The following is a 15,734-nucleotide window of genomic DNA, read 5'->3' on the forward strand; positions in this document are numbered from 1 at the left end:
GAGACCACCAGCTGCATCCATCGCTCTCTGCGTCTTGGAGAAGCCCACCCTGGGTCCAAACACGGAAGGCTGCAGGGTGCCCTGGGGCAGCAGAGTGGAAGCCATGCCTGCCCCCCGCACAGCCCGTTCACAGAAGTGATCCAGGATGCTGTCCTGAAGGGCGTGGGTGGCCAACACAGAAGATGCCACGGAGCCGGGGGGAAGGTTCCCAGCCGAGCTCAACGCAAGCCCAGGTGAAAAGCACCCACAGCTGTGGCAGTAACAGCATCTCCCAAGGGGGGACACCGGCACTCTCGAACCTGGCTCAGCCCGAGGTGGTGTGGGGACAGGGCGGGGGGGCTGCTCTCGATACCCCTTCCCACCCAACCGGGAAGGGCAGGGCAGAAACTGCCTCCTGACGTGTTTTTTCTGGAAAGGAGAGGCCTGGGTGTGAAGGGACGTGCCCTGCAGAGCGGCACGCTGGGGCAGGGGTCAGTCCGTACAAGAGCTGTGAGAGGAAGAAATCCGAGTCGGAACCCTCAGGGGCTCCCTTCTCTCTTCTACTTGGTAAGGAGACACAGAACACAGCCCTGGGAGCACAGCACACCACCCTGAGACACTAACCTGGCCCATCTCGCGGTGAGGGACACTCAGGCCTCTCTAACAGGGAGACGTGAAGTCCTAAGCGTACAGTGGGTCCAGGCCTAGCCCTAGCGGGCTTCTGGGCTTTAGTCAGACCACCTTTCGGTACCTGAGCTACATGTGCGTGCAGGCATGCAAGGACACACACACGTGTGCACACACAGATGTGTGCGTCCACACGAACGGACCCAGGAGCGCGCAGGAGAAGAAACGCAGCTTTGGAATCAGACCGAGGCTTCTGGCCCAGCTCTCCTGCTCACTGTACTGGACTGGACAGACCCAAGCGTGTCCTAAAACCAGCACCGTCAGGCCAGCCCCGCAGAGCAGCCGTCCGTGTCCTCACGGCCAGGGCCCCTACCAGCACATGACACAGGCTCCACACAGAGCGATGCCCTCCCAGAACCTGCTCTACAAATGAGAAAACCAGCACTCTGGAAGGGACAGTCCAGAGACAGCAAGAGGTGCCTCCGAAGACAGCCCGGAGGCACCAGACAACCCCGCCCCCCCCAGTCCCCGGTGGCGGCCCCCTCTCACCTCCAGTATGAAGGGCAGCACTGGGATGAAGGTGCCGGTGCTCTCCGAGAGCCCCGTCAGAGCGCGCACACAGTGCATGCGCAGGGGGTAGAAGCGGGCAGTGGGGACCAGCCTGGGAGCACAGGAAAGCAGGGGTGAGCAGAGGCCTGAGCCTCAGAGACCCCCCAAACCAGCCTCCCCCTTCTGGCCTGGCTGCTCATGATGCATTCCCACCCATTGGGATCTAACCTCACTTCTGGCGGGGTGGTTGGGCACACCTGCCCCTCTGACTCCTCCGCACAGAACACGGCAGGACAAAAGGCCCCCGACTGACATCCTGGTCTCAAGGACCTGCCTCCTCACTCGGTTGTCGGGTGAGAGAACACCCCACACGACTTCTCACTTAGCGTCTTTTTCTTTTTTCAGATTTTATTTATTTATTTGACAAAGAGAGATCACAAGCAGGCAGAGAGGGGGAAGCAGGCTCCCCGCCAAGCAGAGAGCCCGATGCAGGGCTCAATCCCAGGGCCCTGAGACCACGACCTGAGCCGAAGGCAGACGCTTAACCCACTGAGCCACCCAGGCGCCCCCAGACTTAGTTTCATTTTAATGCAGGCCTGCGCCTCGCTTGGACGGCTCCCCCTTCAGGGGCTCCGGGGCGACCCCTCCTGGCCAACAACGGCAACCACCTGGCCTCCTGCAGCTCCTCCAGGATCCGCCCGGGATACTGACCACAACTCAAGAGTCACAACCACAGCCCAGCTCTGTCCAAAAACCAAATTCCCTCCAAGGATACTTAGCCTTTTCTACCCAGATCACCTAGAACGCACCAGTCGGGGACACGGGGACACGGGGCCACAGACCACACCACCACCACCACCCCCGTACTTCCTCAGGCGCTGCCCAGTAACAGACCCAGGGTCCAGGGATGGCCCAGACCCTCCCAGAGCAGCAGCTCCTCCTGGCCGTCCAGGATGCCTCCCCTGTAGCGAGCCCGATCCCCGCAGCAGCCCACGGAAAGCTGCCTCCCTCCGACGTCAGGGCCACCGCCCCCAGCAGAACTCACTTGATGCAGCCGATCACCACCTGGGTTAGGGGGTAGACCAAGGGCCGGAGGGCCTCCCGGGGGCAGAGGGTGCTGAGTGCGCGGCACCACAGGCACAGGCAGTGCACAAACTGCCAGTTGTACACAGACTGGTACGTCTCCTGCACACAGAGCGAGGGCCGTCTCCAGCTCAGCGTGGGGCTCCTGGCAAGGCCCTGCTCTTCCTCACCCACCAGGGGCACGGGATCTCGGCCCCCCTGCCCCGTGCCGCTGCCTATGCCCGAAGCCCCCACCAGCAAAGGCCCTGATCCCAAACACATGCTGGGCCGTCTCCTGGAAGCCAGGAGCCCTCAGGCCCTCAGCTGGGTCAGGCTGGGCCATCCCCCGCCCCGCAGGCACACCCACACACCTTCTTGCGGGTGGTCATGGCATTGCGCAGGTGGATGGCGAGCTGGCGGATGTAGAGGAAGGCGTGCTGGTAGGCGACGCCAGTGTCCAGGGCGAGCAGCTCAGTCAGGGTCCGCTGCATGAAGCCGATGAGCGGAAGGGTGCTGGGAGAGGTGAACTTGCAGTTCCTCACGTACGTGATATACATGTGCTGCCAGGAAAGACCCCAGCTGGAACCACCTGAGCTCCCAGGGGCCTAGGTACCCACCGCCCAGCTCCAAGCCACTACCAGACACCTGGGCCTTTCTCCCAGAGCTGCTGCCTTGGCGGGAGCCACAGTCTGGTCATGTCTGCTGCAGACCCCTCCCCCTACACACAGCCTGCCCCTTGGGCCCCCTACTGCTGCTCAGCCTCCACACCGTTCAGCCAGCAATCTCAAACAAAGTCCACAGTGCCGAGAGGAGGGACCCTACAGGTGGGGGCGAGTGCCAAGGGGAGTGCAGCATGAGCCACTGAGAAGAGGCAGGACGCCGTGGAGGGACTGGGAAGCAGGGAGGCAGAAGAGCCCCAGCTATGTGCCAGGCCTACACAGGGCTTTCTAGAGGGGCTCCACGTGGGACAGGCCATCCCCGCTTGAGGCCAAGCAGCACGGTCCCCGGCCTCTCCACACCCAGTGAGGGAGAGAGGTGTGCGGAATAGCCGATTTGGAGCCCCAGGCGTTCAAGAACTCCCATCCCTGCCACGCTCCCCAACTTCTCAGGGACGGCGGTGTGGGTGAGCCCCGAGCCGCAGGGCCAACACAGGGTGCCAACCACAAAGGCAGCTCCCCGGCCCTCAGGCCAGCACTTCCAACCTAGACCCTGATGGACACAGACTCGGGGGCACAAGAGGCAGAAGCCCTGGGCCCGCACTACCTTGAGAACAGGACTCAGGAAGACATCCTTCTTATGCCGGCAGACCCTGACGAGGACCAGGAAGGCCAGGACACGCAACGTCTCCTCACCTGTGCTCCACAGCACCACCATCCTCTGCAGAAGGCAAGATGTCACTGCCTGCCCCAGCCTCCCCAAGCCAAAGAGCCCCGTGGCCACTGCTGGGAGACGGCCCTTCCCAGAGCATCTCAGAAGAGAACCACTCAGAACTCAACCTGGGGGTAACAAAAACGTAACCCTAACCCGTGAAGGCAGTACCAGGGAGCACGTGAGAAAGCAAGAGTAGATCTTGCTTCGCTTCTCATCAGAAACGTCAGAAAGCCACCCCCTTATGGGACTGGTTTTGCAGCCCCAGGAGCAAAGAGCGGACGGAGACAGAACCCAAGCGGGGGCAGGGTGAGGATGGGCACACGAGAGGGGCACGCTGGAAGGGCAGCGACGCGCACCCCCACCACCCTGGCTGACCTTGAGCAGCAGGCGGCACTGCTTGGGGAAGGTCAAGTAGTAGGGCACGGAGTTGCTGACATGCTGTAGCACGGCAGCTGCCACTGTCGCTTCGGCCACGCAGGCCACCAGCTGGGGAAGCGGGAGATGCCGTGAGGCCCCCAGCCCACGCCCATCTGGGAAACAAGGAAGGACTGGCCCCGTGGAGCACAGCAGGCCCTCTCCCCTCTGGAACCACACCTGTATAACTGAACTCAGGTAAACCTTGATGTCCAGCCGGAGCTTGCCCCACAGTGGGCTGCCAGATGGGTGCAGCACCCTACAGAGAGACCAAACCCACAGCCGTCTGAGTGAACCCCCACAATGCACTTTCTCCCCAAACCCACCCCCCTTCCCGGTGACGGCTCTCCCCATGCGGCGGCCCCCTTCACGCAAGAGTCCATACCTGGCCAGCACCAGCCCCACCCCACCTGTCTGTCAGCTTCCTTGCCCCCTTCTCCCAGGGCCACCTCCACAAAGCTGCGCCATCCTGGTCACGAGTCTCACCCTGGCAACTTCCAGCAGACCCAAATAACCCTGTCTCCAGGTCCGCCACCGCCCCAAGCCTCCCTTTCAGAAGGTCACGCAGGACCCTTCCCTGGAGCCTTCTTCCTGGTGTCTGGGGATAGTCTGACCCTTCAGGCCCTCACTACCTCCTAGGCACGTGGCTGCACGGCCCTCCCAGGCCAGTGGGCCTCCCCTTTTGCCAAAGGTCTGCGGCTGTTCTCTCTCACTGAAGACTTCACAGCCTCGCCTCCTCAGTCTCCTCTAACATGGGATTTAAGGTTCTGAAACTCAGCTGTGAAAGGCACCGACCTATGTGGGCACAGACACCTCCCCAACCACACAGCGAAGGAGTGGAAAAGACACTCATTAGAGAGAATCCCGACCTAGAAAACCAGTGGCGTGAAGCCAAGCGCGCACTCGGGCCCCTAAAACCTTCTGGGTAGAGGACGTGCTTCTTAGAAAAAAGAAAGAAAGGAGAGCAGAGCCGCCCAACCGGCCCGCGCGCCCGGCCTCTCCCAGGAACGCGGCAACGGGCCCGGCTCCATGCTCATTCAACACCGCTCTGTCCTGGCGGGGTCTAGAGAGGACCCGCAGAGCACAAGGCCTCTGCCTTCCCCAGCGCGGGGCCTGACCTCACCTCCCTACCTCCCTCTTCCCTTCACCTGCTGCTGGCCTTCGGGACTTTTCCAAACAGCAGCTTCTGGAGACAGCCAAAGAGATCGCGGATGCAGAAGGTGACCAGGGCGTTGAACACTACGACGAGGGGACCACAGATGCCATTCACAGTACAGAAGGCGGAACACGGGGCCGGTATCCCGCATCCCCTCGTCCAGCTCACCAGCACTGTCCGTGACCTGGAACCTGCTGGTCTCGGCACCTTCCTGGTCTCCTTGGGTGGTGGCCACAGCAGCTCGGAACGCCTGCACGACTTCGTGGAACAGCTTTGGAGTAAGGTGATGCTAAAGGGGTTAAGAGGACCCAAAATGTCGGGGGGGTGGGGTCAGCCATGTCAGACAGAGCATGAGGCAACCAGAGAAACCTGCTCTGAAAGAGAAAGGTGCCCCCTGCCCACACTCTGAGACGTGGAGCAGCAGCTGTTATGGAGACACACGCAGGGAACAGAGAGAGGAGTCCAAAACGTTCCTGGAAGGGAAGCGAGCCTGGCTCAGGGTCAGAGGGAGAGGGGAGAGGCTGAGGGTCCGAGATCTGGGCGGCAACCTGTGACAGGTGGTTTCCAGAACTCTCCCTCTGCCCTTTCCTTTCCCCACAGAAACCAATGCAAACGCCTTGAAGAAGGGCTCTGGCTCCAATGACCGACAAAGGCACCGAGTGTGTCCTGCCCGCAGTGGCCTTCAGCACCGGGGAGCACCTGAGAGGGAAGCTGAGGGGCAGAAAGCAGAAGCGCCCCCAGGATCTCTGACCGAAGGACAGAGCGCGATCCTGGAGCCTCTCAGTGTAAGGACATGTGCTAAGGAGGACTCCAGGGCCAGTGCTCGGAGAAGGCCCCCCCCTCCACCCTCCCGACTGCACAGATCCGAGTCACTGCAACGAGGCCAGGGTAGACTCCTCTTAAAGCAGGTGGCGGGAGTGTCCAAAGGCCCTCCCCATGCCGCGCCTCACCTTCGCCGCCTGCTTCCATCCGTCAACCATGGCGAGGGTCACAGGAGCAGAATCCCGCTTCTTCCCCTTCAGTCCGCGGGGGGTCCCACCCTCCCCCGCATCTTCCTCCTCGCTGGCTTCCTGTACCAGACAGAGGGCCAGGCTAGAGCAAGGGGCAGGGGCCCTGAGTGTGCCCCTGCCCCCACCCGTCGGGCCTAGGCCCTCACTTCCAGCGTGTCCGGCAGGGAGTGGAGCTGGCCCTCTTCGTCCTCCGCGCTGTCTGAGTCACTGAAGTCCAGCAGGCTCTGGTCGTTCTCCTGCAGGAACTTGTAGAACTCGGGGTCTCTGTCCTTCAGCCGAGAGAGCTGGTCCTTATGCTCAGATGCTCGACCTTTATGCCGGCTAAGGAGGTGGGGGTCATCAGGCACAACAGACCGGCGCAGCCCACAGGGGTGGGGGCAGAGGCCTCTTGGCCTCCACACTGGAAGCTTGCCAGCCTCCACAGAGAAGCTGCGGGGCCCGGACGGCTCCCTCCACCAGGGCTGCGGACAGCCAACGCAGGGCAGTTTCCAGGGTCGCGCCCTCAGCAGATGCCCTCGCCCCTAAACTCTGGATGCACACGTCCGACAGCCTCTCTGTACGGCTCCAACACCTGCACGTCCCACCCAACGCCGACCCCACACCCGAGATTCTCCCGGACTCCTCTGCCCACCCTCCACCTCCCGCATCAGGGACCCGACCTCCGCAGGCTCTCAGTGAGAGACGCCCCTCTCCCTAGCCAGCACCGGCCCTTCCCCAGGGCCACCTTCCACTCTCCCGGTCACCGGTCCTTCGTAAGGCTTGCCCCCCACCTCGGCAGCTCCGCCGCTCTCAATCCCTGAAACACCACAGCGTCCTTCCCCCGGCTGGTGGCCTCCTCCCTCGGGTCTCTGTCCACTGACCCGCTGCCCAAGGGTCCTTCTGCACCACCAGCAACAGGGGCCGCGCCCCTCCTCCCTAGCTCTCTCACCCCGGCTTCCTGGCCCTCGGCCCCACTTCGTTTTCTGGCCTAACCCGGCCCCGCTTCCCCCGGGCTGCCGAACCTCTTCCAGGCCGGAAAGGGACCCTTTCGGGACGCACCAGGGAGCGCCCAAAATACGGGCCGTCGGGCGCTGGGGGCTCCGTCGGTGAAGCGTCTGCCCTGGGCTCAGGCCACGGCCCCAGCGCCCTGGGATCGAGTCCCGCCCGGGCTCCCCGCTCCCTCCCGCCGCCTGTCTCCGGGCCAAGCGGGGACTGACGGGTCTCCACGAGGGGGAGGCCCGAGCACACAGGGGAGTGGAAGGAGGCTCGTCACGGCAAGCGCTGCAGGAACGAACGAGCGCGGGGACCGGCGCGGGGTCGCGGCCCCCGGTCCCCACCCGCGCGACGGGCCCGGACAGGGAGAGGGTTTGGCCTCACGCACGACCCGCGGGGGACGCTCCCCTCACCTGGACGAGGGGCTCCCGGCCGGCCCATCCCGTCTCCGGTCGGCTCCACGCACCGCCCGCGTCCCGGCTCCCGCGGCTCCCGCGGCTCCTTCGGACTCGGACTCGGACTCGGACTCGGACTCCGACTCGGACTCGAAGCCCGAAGCCAAGAACTCGTCCACTGTCAGCTCCGCCAGGCGCCTGCGGTGGCGGCCGCCGGGTCAGGCCTCCCCGCCGGCCGGGTCAGGCCTCCCCGCCGGCCCGGCCCGCCCAGCCTAGCCGCGCCGGGGACACAGAGACGCTCCGGGAGGCACCGGCGGACCCAGTCGGCCCTCGGACCCCCAACTCACCGCTTGCCGGCCCGCGCCGCCGCCGCCGCCATCGCCGCCCGCCCGCAGCGTGCGCCCCACTTCCGGCCCCAGAATGCCGTCCGGCAGCCGCACTTCCTCCGGGCCGGCCCCGCCCTCGGCCCCGCCCCGCCGCGCCCCACCGGTGGCTCTGAGTTTCTCCAACCGAGGCTCCGGTGGCATCCAGGCGGGAGGGCAAGTTCACATCCTCGGCGCTCCGGGCTCCCAGGATGGCCGGCCGGATGGACGCTAACGGCGCAGGCCGGACTCAGTCACGGCTCCCGCACACATTGCTGAGTGTCGGGCTGTCGATCTCGAAAGTCGGGCAGGACTGCACGGGATGGAACGCTGGCCGGCTGCTCGCACATCACCTGCCCCAGGGAAGACGAGGCCCAGGACCTGGGGCATCCTCTCCCCTGCTGCCCACAGCCTCCCCAGAGCTCCAGAAGCACGTGCCTGGAAGGGGGTCAATGCACAGGCGCCGGACGAAATGCACCCCGGGGAAGACACTTGACAGACAAGACTCCTATGCAAAGAGCTCTCACGAATCAATAATAAAGAGCCCAGTTTCGCAGGAAAAGCGGGCTACTAGCCGCGTAGGTGGGCAATTCGCCGGGAAAAAATGACGCTCTGATGACCAGGCCAGTCTCGCCTGCATCGAATGAGGGTCAGAATGATAAGAGTCGCTTCTGCTTCACTGGACAGGCCACGGCGGGGGTGGGGGACAGTGGACAGATCCCGGAGCTGTTACTGAAGCCCGTTTGGCCAAATCGAACGGGAAGTACTGCGCCTGATACTTGGGTCCTCCGAGTCCTCCGCCGGGAATTTGCCTAAGTCCACAGTGTGGGCTGGGAGGGAGCGGCCACTCTTCCCTGCCCCGCCTGTGTGAAGGCGGGTCCAGAAGCCCAGAGTCCGGAAGACTGCTTTGCAGAAGGGGCGGGAGAACCACACGGTGCCCTCCTATCCCCGCCCCCTAAAGGGCCAGAGTGTGTGGGCCTGGAACGCCCGATCCCGCGGGCTTCTAGGGAGCAGGCGTGACTCCTGGCAGATCCCCCGGGCCCTGCGCCCCCGCCCCCCCCACCCCCGCCGCTGGCGCCCAGTCCCAGGCCTGGTACTTGTAGGGGTTCACGGAGCGAACCCAGCAAAGGCCGGCCGGGCAAACTGGCCTGCCTGGGGTCACAACGGGGGCAGGCAGAACGGTGCCACAGGCCCCAAGGGCAGCAGGGCCGTCCAGAGTGCTTACGGGGACGGGGCTTCTTAAAGGAACTGGCGGGGGATGGACGGTCGGGGTGGCTTCTCCGATGTAGGCGGCGGGCGGGGCCGCGGGGGCTTCCCGGAGGAGAGAGCGGGCGGGGCGCCCGGACGCGGACTGGGAGGATTGCCGCGCTGCGTTCCGTCCGCGAAGACGCGGGCAGCGCGGGAGGCGGGGCGGGCGGCGCCGAGAAACAGCGGCTGCGGGCGGGCGGCGGGAGCGAGGGACGCAGAGCCGGCCGCCACCGCCTAGCAGCCCTCCGGCAGTCCTAAGTCCGTCCGTCTGCGCGTTCTCCGCGGGTCGCGGCGGGTCCGGCAGCCGAGCCCATGCAGCCGCGCAGCGAGCGCCCGGCTGGCAGGACGCAAAGCCCGGAGCACGGCAGCCCGGGGCCTGGGCCGGAGGCGCCGCCGCAGCCGCCGCCGCCGCAGCCGCAGCCGCAGCCGCCGGCGTAAGTGGGCCGAGGGCCTGGGGACCGTGCGCCAGACCAGGGGCTGAGTGGGCCCGGGAGGGCGACGAGGAGGGGCGTGCGCCCACCCTGGCTGGCTGCCCGGAGGAGGCGGCCTCGGCGCCCCGCAGGCTCGGCCCGCCCCTAGAGGTGCAACTCCCCCCGTTTGTCGCGCACGCAGCGACGTGGGACCGGGCGCGCAAAAGTGGCTGCTTCCCGGAGGCGCCGTCCTCTCCCGCCGCCCTTGAATTCCGGCTGCGCCGCTCAGACTTGGGCGACTTATCTGCAGGATGGGGGGGTGGCAGGTGGAGCCGCTGGGGAGGGTCGGGTGAGGCTCGGCCTGCTGGTGGCATAGGGGCCGTCTTCAGAGCTGTTCTGAAGCCTTAGCCAGTCGCGCTTGGTGCACATCCTGTGTGCCCAGCCCGTGCTGAGGACACTGGACTCTGATGGGGAAGGGGAAGGGCGGCCAGTGACAGAGGAGCGCCTGGACCCAAAGAGGGCGAAGGGAACTTGGTCCTTACAAGTTAGGGGCAGAGACGGGCTACTCTGTGGGGACACCTGGGCAGAGGGGAGTATGGTGCCAGAAGGTATCCTGGCAGAGGAAGCTGCTAGGGCCAGCGCTGGCATCGGGTGCGACTGGACCTCAGCGGAGGAGCAGGTGTGGGGCAGCTTTGCTGCACTTCTAGGGAGGCTCCCTGTATGTGAAGGAGAAGGGGGGTGGTTCCTGATGGAAGCCAGGTAGGGGCTGTCAGGGAGGGGGCTGCCACCTTGGTGCCCTCGCCCTGCTGCAGTGTCAGGGGTGGGTGAGCAGCTCCCCGCAGCGGGCGTCTGACCTGGCCCTGCCCGTCTGTAGCCCGGAGGCAGAGCGCGCGCGTCCTCGCCAGGCCCGGGCCACGGCTCCAATGGAGGGTGCAGTGCAGCTGCTGAGCCGTGAGGGCCACACCGTGTCCCACAACTCCAAGCGGCACTACCACGATGCCTTCGTGGCCATGAGCCGCATGCGGCAGCGTGGCCTCCTGTGTGACATCGTCCTGCACGTGGCGGCCAAGGAGATCCGAGCACACAAGGTGGTGCTTGCCTCCTGCAGTCCCTACTTCCACGCCATGTTCACAAGCAAGTACCCCCACATGCAGTCTGGGCACTCGGGGGGCTCTGCAGATCTCGCCGGGCAGGGACCAGCCTGACCCTCTGTCCCCACAGATGAGATGAGTGAGAGCCGCCAGACGCACGTGACATTGCATGACATTGACCCTCAGGCCTTGGACCAGCTGGTGCAGTTTGCGTACACGGCTGAGATTGTGGTGGGCGAAGGCAACGTGCAGGTGAGGCTGCCTGGTCCCTCTCTCAATCCCTCACACAGCTCCGCTGGGCCCCTGTGCCTCAGCTCCTGGTGTTTCCCTGTGCCTCTCCCTCAGTCCCTCGTGGCCCGTTTTCTTGTCCCTGCTCCCCTGCTCTCTCTCTCTCTCGTGTCCCCCCACAGACTCTGCTCCCAGCTGCCAGCCTCCTGCAGCTGAATGGCGTCCGTGACGCCTGCTGCAAGTTCCTGCTGAGTCAGCTCGACCCCTCCAACTGTCTGGGCATCCGGGGCTTTGCTGACACGCACTCATGCAGCGACCTGCTCAAGGCCGCACACAGGTACGTGCTGCAGCACTTTGTGGATGTGGCCAAGACCGAGGAGTTCATGCTGTTGCCACTAAAGCAGGTAACGTGCCAGCGGGGGCACCGCCTCGACCCTGACCCAGTCCCTAGACCCTGGCCCCAGCCCCAGGACTCCTGGCTTCCTTCATCTTGGCCCTTCGGACCTGGCCCTTTGCCCCCCAACCCTTATTTCCAGCCTCTGACCCGCATTCCAGCCTCACTACCCATCCCCTGCCCTCTCCCCACCCCACCCCCACCACACCCCCTTCTTCTGACCCACCCAAACCTGCAATTTTTGACTTCAGATCTCATCCTCCTCTGACCACATCCCTGCCTACAGCCTGTAGGCCCTGGGTCTGCATCCCTAGCATTGTTCCGAGCCTGGGCCCATGGGAACCGAGTCTGTGGCTCCTGACCCTGCTTGGTCCCTTCTTGTAGGAACACTGGCCTCCCCATTGGACTCTCCCTCCCGGGTACCTTCAGGGCTCCATGGGCCCCCAAAGTCCTCCCTAGATCTCAGGTCTGAGGGTCCCCACCCCTAGGTGCTGGAACTGGTCTCTAGTGACAGCCTGAACGTGCCTTCAGAGGAGGACGTCTACCGTGCCGTCCTGAGCTGGGTCAAACATGATGTGGACGCTCGGAGACAGCATGTGCCAAGGGTGAGGCCAGCACCTAGGGGTCCACTGTGCTTAGAAGGGGACACATAGCGGCTGAGGACCTGGGTGCCCCTGGGGTCTGCTGTGTACAGAGACCCCCTCACAGGAGTGATGCAGAGACGTTTTCAAGAAGAGCCAGCACGTCTGAGGGGGAGCTCTTCCCTGGGGCCTGCCGCCTGACCGTGGCACCCCTGCGTCCCAGCTCATGAAGTGTGTGCGCCTGCCCCTGCTGAGCCGGGACTTCCTGCTGGGCCATGTGGATGCTGAGAGCCTGGTGAGGCACCATCCTGACTGCAAGGACCTGCTTATCGAGGCCCTCAAATTCCACCTGCTGCCTGAGCAAAGGGGCGTTCTGGGCACCAGCCGTACGCGGCCCCGGCGCTGTGAGGGCGCCGGCTCCGTGCTCTTCGCCGTGGGTATGTTCACCTGCCTGGTCCCCTCGGGTCCAGGACCCTCCCCCACATGCCCTCCCTCTCCTCTCCCATCCCTGACCTGTGCTTCTGTCCCTGAGCCCAGCACAAGCCTACCTCATACCGCGCTGGTCACATCCTGTACCCACCCCACACCTGCTCCTCTGTTCGCCTGTGGAGGACCCCGTGCGGTATGACCCACTCACCGATCCTCATCCCTACCCACCCTTGGAGCCCCCGTACTCTTGACCTTGAGCTGCGCTAGAGATGCCCAGCCGTTGCCTCCCTGGGTCCCTTGTCCTGCCCCGTCACTTCCCCCTTCCTAGGTGGTGGGAGCCTGTTCGCCATCCATGGAGACTGTGAAGCATATGACACACGCACTGACCGCTGGCACGTGGTGGCCTCCATGTCCACGCGCCGGGCCCGGGTGGGCGTGGCAGCAGTTGGGAACCGGCTATATGCTGTGGGTGGGTAAGTGTGGACACTGGTTTTGGGTCAGGGGCTTAGCATATGCCCACTGGGCCAGTCCTGACCGGCAGCGGACCCCTCCCCTAGTTACGATGGGACTTCAGACCTGGCCACCGTAGAGTCGTACGACCCTGTGACCAACACCTGGCAGCCTGAGGTGTCCATGGGCACGAGGCGCAGCTGCCTGGGTGTGGCTGCCCTGCACGGGCTCCTGTATGCAGCTGGTGGCTACGATGGGGCCTCCTGCCTCAACAGGTAGTGGCCGGGGTCAGGGCCGGGTGGCCTCTTGGGGTTGGTTCGGCTGCAGGTATGGCTGCATCAGGACTGCAGAGATCATGCCTGGAGGGAGCAAAGAGGGATCCACCCTGACTCAAGTCACCAGGGCACCCTGGGTCTCTCCATCTGCACCAGCCCAGCTGCCCCTTCTTTTCCTCTCAAGTTCTTCCCCCAGCCTAGGGGCTGGGCTCCATGGACACGTGCCCAGGATCATGCAGGCGGCCAGCTAGGGGCCCCTGTCCCCACCCAGAGGGCCTGCTACTTGCTCTGGTGGGATTCTGGGATCAGTCTCTGTGACTGCCTAGGATGGGATTTTAATCATTCCGTGGGAGAGGGCAGGTCCTGGGACCAGGGCAGCCTTTCTGCCACTGCTCAAGGTCAGCGGCAGGCCTGGTGTCCACAGTGCTGAACGCTATGACCCTCTGACGGGAACATGGACGTCCATCGCTGCCATGAGCACCCGGAGGCGATACGTGCGTGTGGCCATGCTTGGTGGGTGACAGGGCCTGCTCTGTGTAGTGTCCACCCCACCCCCACCTGCCCCACCCTGGGGACCCCACACATAGCAGGCACACCACGGGCACGTTGACTCTCTGCAGATGGGAACCTGTACGCTGTGGGTGGTTACGACAGTTCGTCACACCTGGCAACTGTGGAGAAGTATGAGCCCCAGGTAGGAAACACCCCCCAGCCCATGAATCTCCCTTTCCAAGAGCGACTTGAGGTCCTCACTCCGAACACCCACATCACCCAGATGACCAGCCCTCTAGGTCCACCCCGTCGCACAGACACCCGGTCCTAGAAGAGGGTCCTTGGACTGTGGAGGAGGAGGGAGGCCGGTGACGGGTCTGCCCCCAGCTGGTCCCCTCAACCGCAGGTAAATGCATGGACCCCCGTGGCCTCCATGTTGAGCCGACGAAGCTCAGCAGGGGTGGCGGTGCTGGAGGGGGCCCTCTACGTGGCTGGCGGCAACGACGGCACCAGCTGCCTCAACTCTGTGGAGAGGTACAGCCCTAAGGCCGGTGCCTGGGAGAGCGTGGCCCCCATGAACATCCGAAGGTGCGCTGGCCCCTCCCGCACAGGCCCGGAGTGTCCCCCTGTCACCACTGCCCCCCCCCCAGATTCCCAGGTCTGCCTTGAAGCCTCTTGCCAGAGTACTGTGTCCACGCCTCCTATCCATGTACACATCCCGCCCAGCTCCCCGGTCCCGCCCAGCTCCCCGGTCCCGCCCAGCTCCCAGTCCCGCCCAGCGCCAGGGCCCCGCCCAGCTCCCCTGTCCCGCCCAGCTCCGGTTCCACCCAGCGTCAGGGCCCCGCCCAGCTCCGGTTCCACCCAGCGTCAGGGCCTCGCCCAGCTCCCCAGTCCCGCCCAGCTCCGGTTCCACCCAGCGTCAGGGCCCCGCCCAGCTCCCGGCCCCACCCAGCGCCAGGGCCCCGCCCAGCTCCGGTTCCACCCAGCTCCCAGTCCCGCCCAGCACCAGGGCCCGCCCAGCTCCCAGTCCCGCCCAGCTCCGGTTCCACCCAGCGTCAGGGCCCCGCCCAGCTCCCGGTCCCACCCAGCGCCCCGCCCCGCCCCCGGGGGCTCCTCCCCTGGCTCCCGGGAGGCTCTGAGAGCAGTTCTCCGCCTGCCGCTCACCTCCCCCCTCCCCGCCCCCACCGCACCCCCAGGAGTACGCACGACCTGGTGTCCATGGACGGCTGGCTCTATGCCGTGGGGGGCAACGATGGCAGCTCCAGCCTCAACTCCATCGAGAAGTACAACCCGAGGACCAACAAGTGGGTGGCCGCGTCCTGCATGTTCACGCGGCGCAGCAGCGTGGGCGTGGCAGTGCTCGAGCTGCTCAACTTCCCGCCGCCCTCCTCGCCCACGCTGTCCGTGTCGTCCACCAGCCTCTGACCCGCGGCGCGGACTGCCCAGAGGCCCGGCCCCGCGGCCTCCCACATGCCTTAAGCTCCACAGGGCGGCCCCAGCACCTCGCGTGTCGGGGGCGGGGTGCTCGGCCCCCACCAGGAAGGTCCTGCCCTGTCTGTCCTTGTCTCTGCGTCGAGGCCGGCCACTTCTGTATTCACTGCTCAGTGTGTGTGCGTGTGCGTGCGTGTGCGCCGTTTACTTCTAGTTTATTTATCTATTTATTATTTATCGGTCGGTGAACCGCGCAGCGCCTACTAGTTCACACGTTTCCCCTTGACGTGTCCTGTGTCTCTGGGACCAAGCTGCCTTCCCAGGTGTCCTGCCCCCCTGGGGGTACCAACAAGCAGTGGGGGTGGACACTTGGATTGCGGATGGGTCAGAGGTGAGCTCAGACTCTAGACCTGGAGGGACTGGGGGGCAGGTGCAGAGCAGCAGGCCAGGGTTGCAGGGGTGGGGGGCGGTTTCTGAGCAGGTGCAGACCCTTCCAGCCTGGGCTTTGCACGCCTCTCCTACCTTGCCCAGCCAGGCACACTCCCAAGAAGGGCATGATGCAAGCTTCCTTCTCGTGGGCATGGTGTGTCTTCTGGATCCTGCACTGAGCTGAGCACAGTGTGCCCCAGACCCCACACAGCAATATGAGCCAACTTGAACAATAAACATGTTTCTCGGGCTCTGTGGCCTTCAGGCTGAGTGTACATCTCCACCCTTTGGGGTCTTATCTGGGGTGACCAGGAGGGCCTGGGGACAGGTGTGCAGCTGGGCTGAGGCTCTGCTTTGGTATCTGAGTCCTTCAAGGCAA

The 15,734-nt window shown here is 64.9% G+C and overlaps 2 protein-coding genes and 1 long non-coding RNA gene across 7 annotated transcripts in view; 2 read left to right on the forward strand and 1 right to left on the reverse strand.

Annotated features, from left to right (window-relative positions):
* The window catches only part of NOC2L (NOC2 like nucleolar associated transcriptional repressor), a 14,092-nt gene extending 4,841 nt beyond the window's left edge, over positions 1–9,251 (reverse strand). Inside the window, exons 1-13 of the mRNA XM_059138277.1 lie at positions 9,123–9,251; positions 7,883–8,250; positions 7,554–7,733; positions 6,315–6,489; positions 6,109–6,228; positions 5,327–5,447; positions 5,151–5,241; positions 4,183–4,261; positions 3,964–4,074; positions 3,481–3,594; positions 2,589–2,777; positions 2,201–2,340; positions 1,156–1,267 (exon numbers count right to left, since the gene is read on the reverse strand). Of these exons, the coding sequence (XP_058994260.1) occupies positions 1,156–1,267; positions 2,201–2,340; positions 2,589–2,777; positions 3,481–3,594; positions 3,964–4,074; positions 4,183–4,261; positions 5,151–5,241; positions 5,327–5,447; positions 6,109–6,228; positions 6,315–6,489; positions 7,554–7,733; positions 7,883–7,914 (1,464 nt within the window). The 5' untranslated portion in view covers positions 7,915–8,250; positions 9,123–9,251. The remainder of the gene's footprint in view (positions 1–1,155; positions 1,268–2,200; positions 2,341–2,588; positions 2,778–3,480; positions 3,595–3,963; positions 4,075–4,182; positions 4,262–5,150; positions 5,242–5,326; positions 5,448–6,108; positions 6,229–6,314; positions 6,490–7,553; positions 7,734–7,882; positions 8,251–9,122) is intronic.
* A 51-nt stretch (positions 9,252–9,302) lies between these two features.
* On the forward strand, positions 9,303–15,606 carry KLHL17 (kelch like family member 17). Of its 5 annotated transcripts, none has more exons than XR_009345563.1 (12): positions 9,303–9,579; positions 10,430–10,689; positions 10,777–10,898; positions 11,057–11,278; positions 11,757–11,873; positions 12,073–12,286; positions 12,607–12,751; positions 12,836–13,003; positions 13,428–13,516; positions 13,624–13,697; positions 13,779–13,901; positions 14,692–14,814. XR_009345563.1 is itself a non-coding variant. In XM_059138282.1 (12 exons), exons 1-12 carry the CDS (start codon positions 9,458–9,460, stop codon positions 14,918–14,920), a joined length of 1,944 nt encoding a protein of 647 aa, XP_058994265.1. In that variant the 5' UTR covers positions 9,303–9,457; the 3' UTR covers positions 14,921–15,606. The 5 variants fall into 5 exon arrangements, 4 of the variants coding, with proteins under 4 accessions (XP_058994265.1, XP_058994266.1, XP_058994267.1 ...); XM_059138282.1 differs by lacking the exon at positions 13,779–13,901 and adding an exon at positions 13,902–14,083 and having other exon boundaries at positions 14,692–15,606; XM_059138283.1 differs by lacking the exon at positions 13,779–13,901 and adding an exon at positions 13,902–14,029 and having other exon boundaries at positions 14,692–15,606.
* Positions 14,090–14,571, forward strand: LOC131810389 (uncharacterized). The gene is made up of 3 exons (XR_009345564.1): positions 14,090–14,228; positions 14,265–14,487; positions 14,555–14,571. It is a non-coding gene; the product is annotated as an uncharacterized LOC131810389 (long non-coding RNA).
* Positions 15,607–15,734: the final 128 nt, after the last annotated feature.

The sequence above is a fragment of the Mustela lutreola genome, chromosome 10, assembly GCF_030435805.1.
Source record: "Mustela lutreola isolate mMusLut2 chromosome 10, mMusLut2.pri, whole genome shotgun sequence".
Taxonomy (NCBI): Eukaryota; Metazoa; Chordata; class Mammalia; order Carnivora; family Mustelidae; genus Mustela; species Mustela lutreola.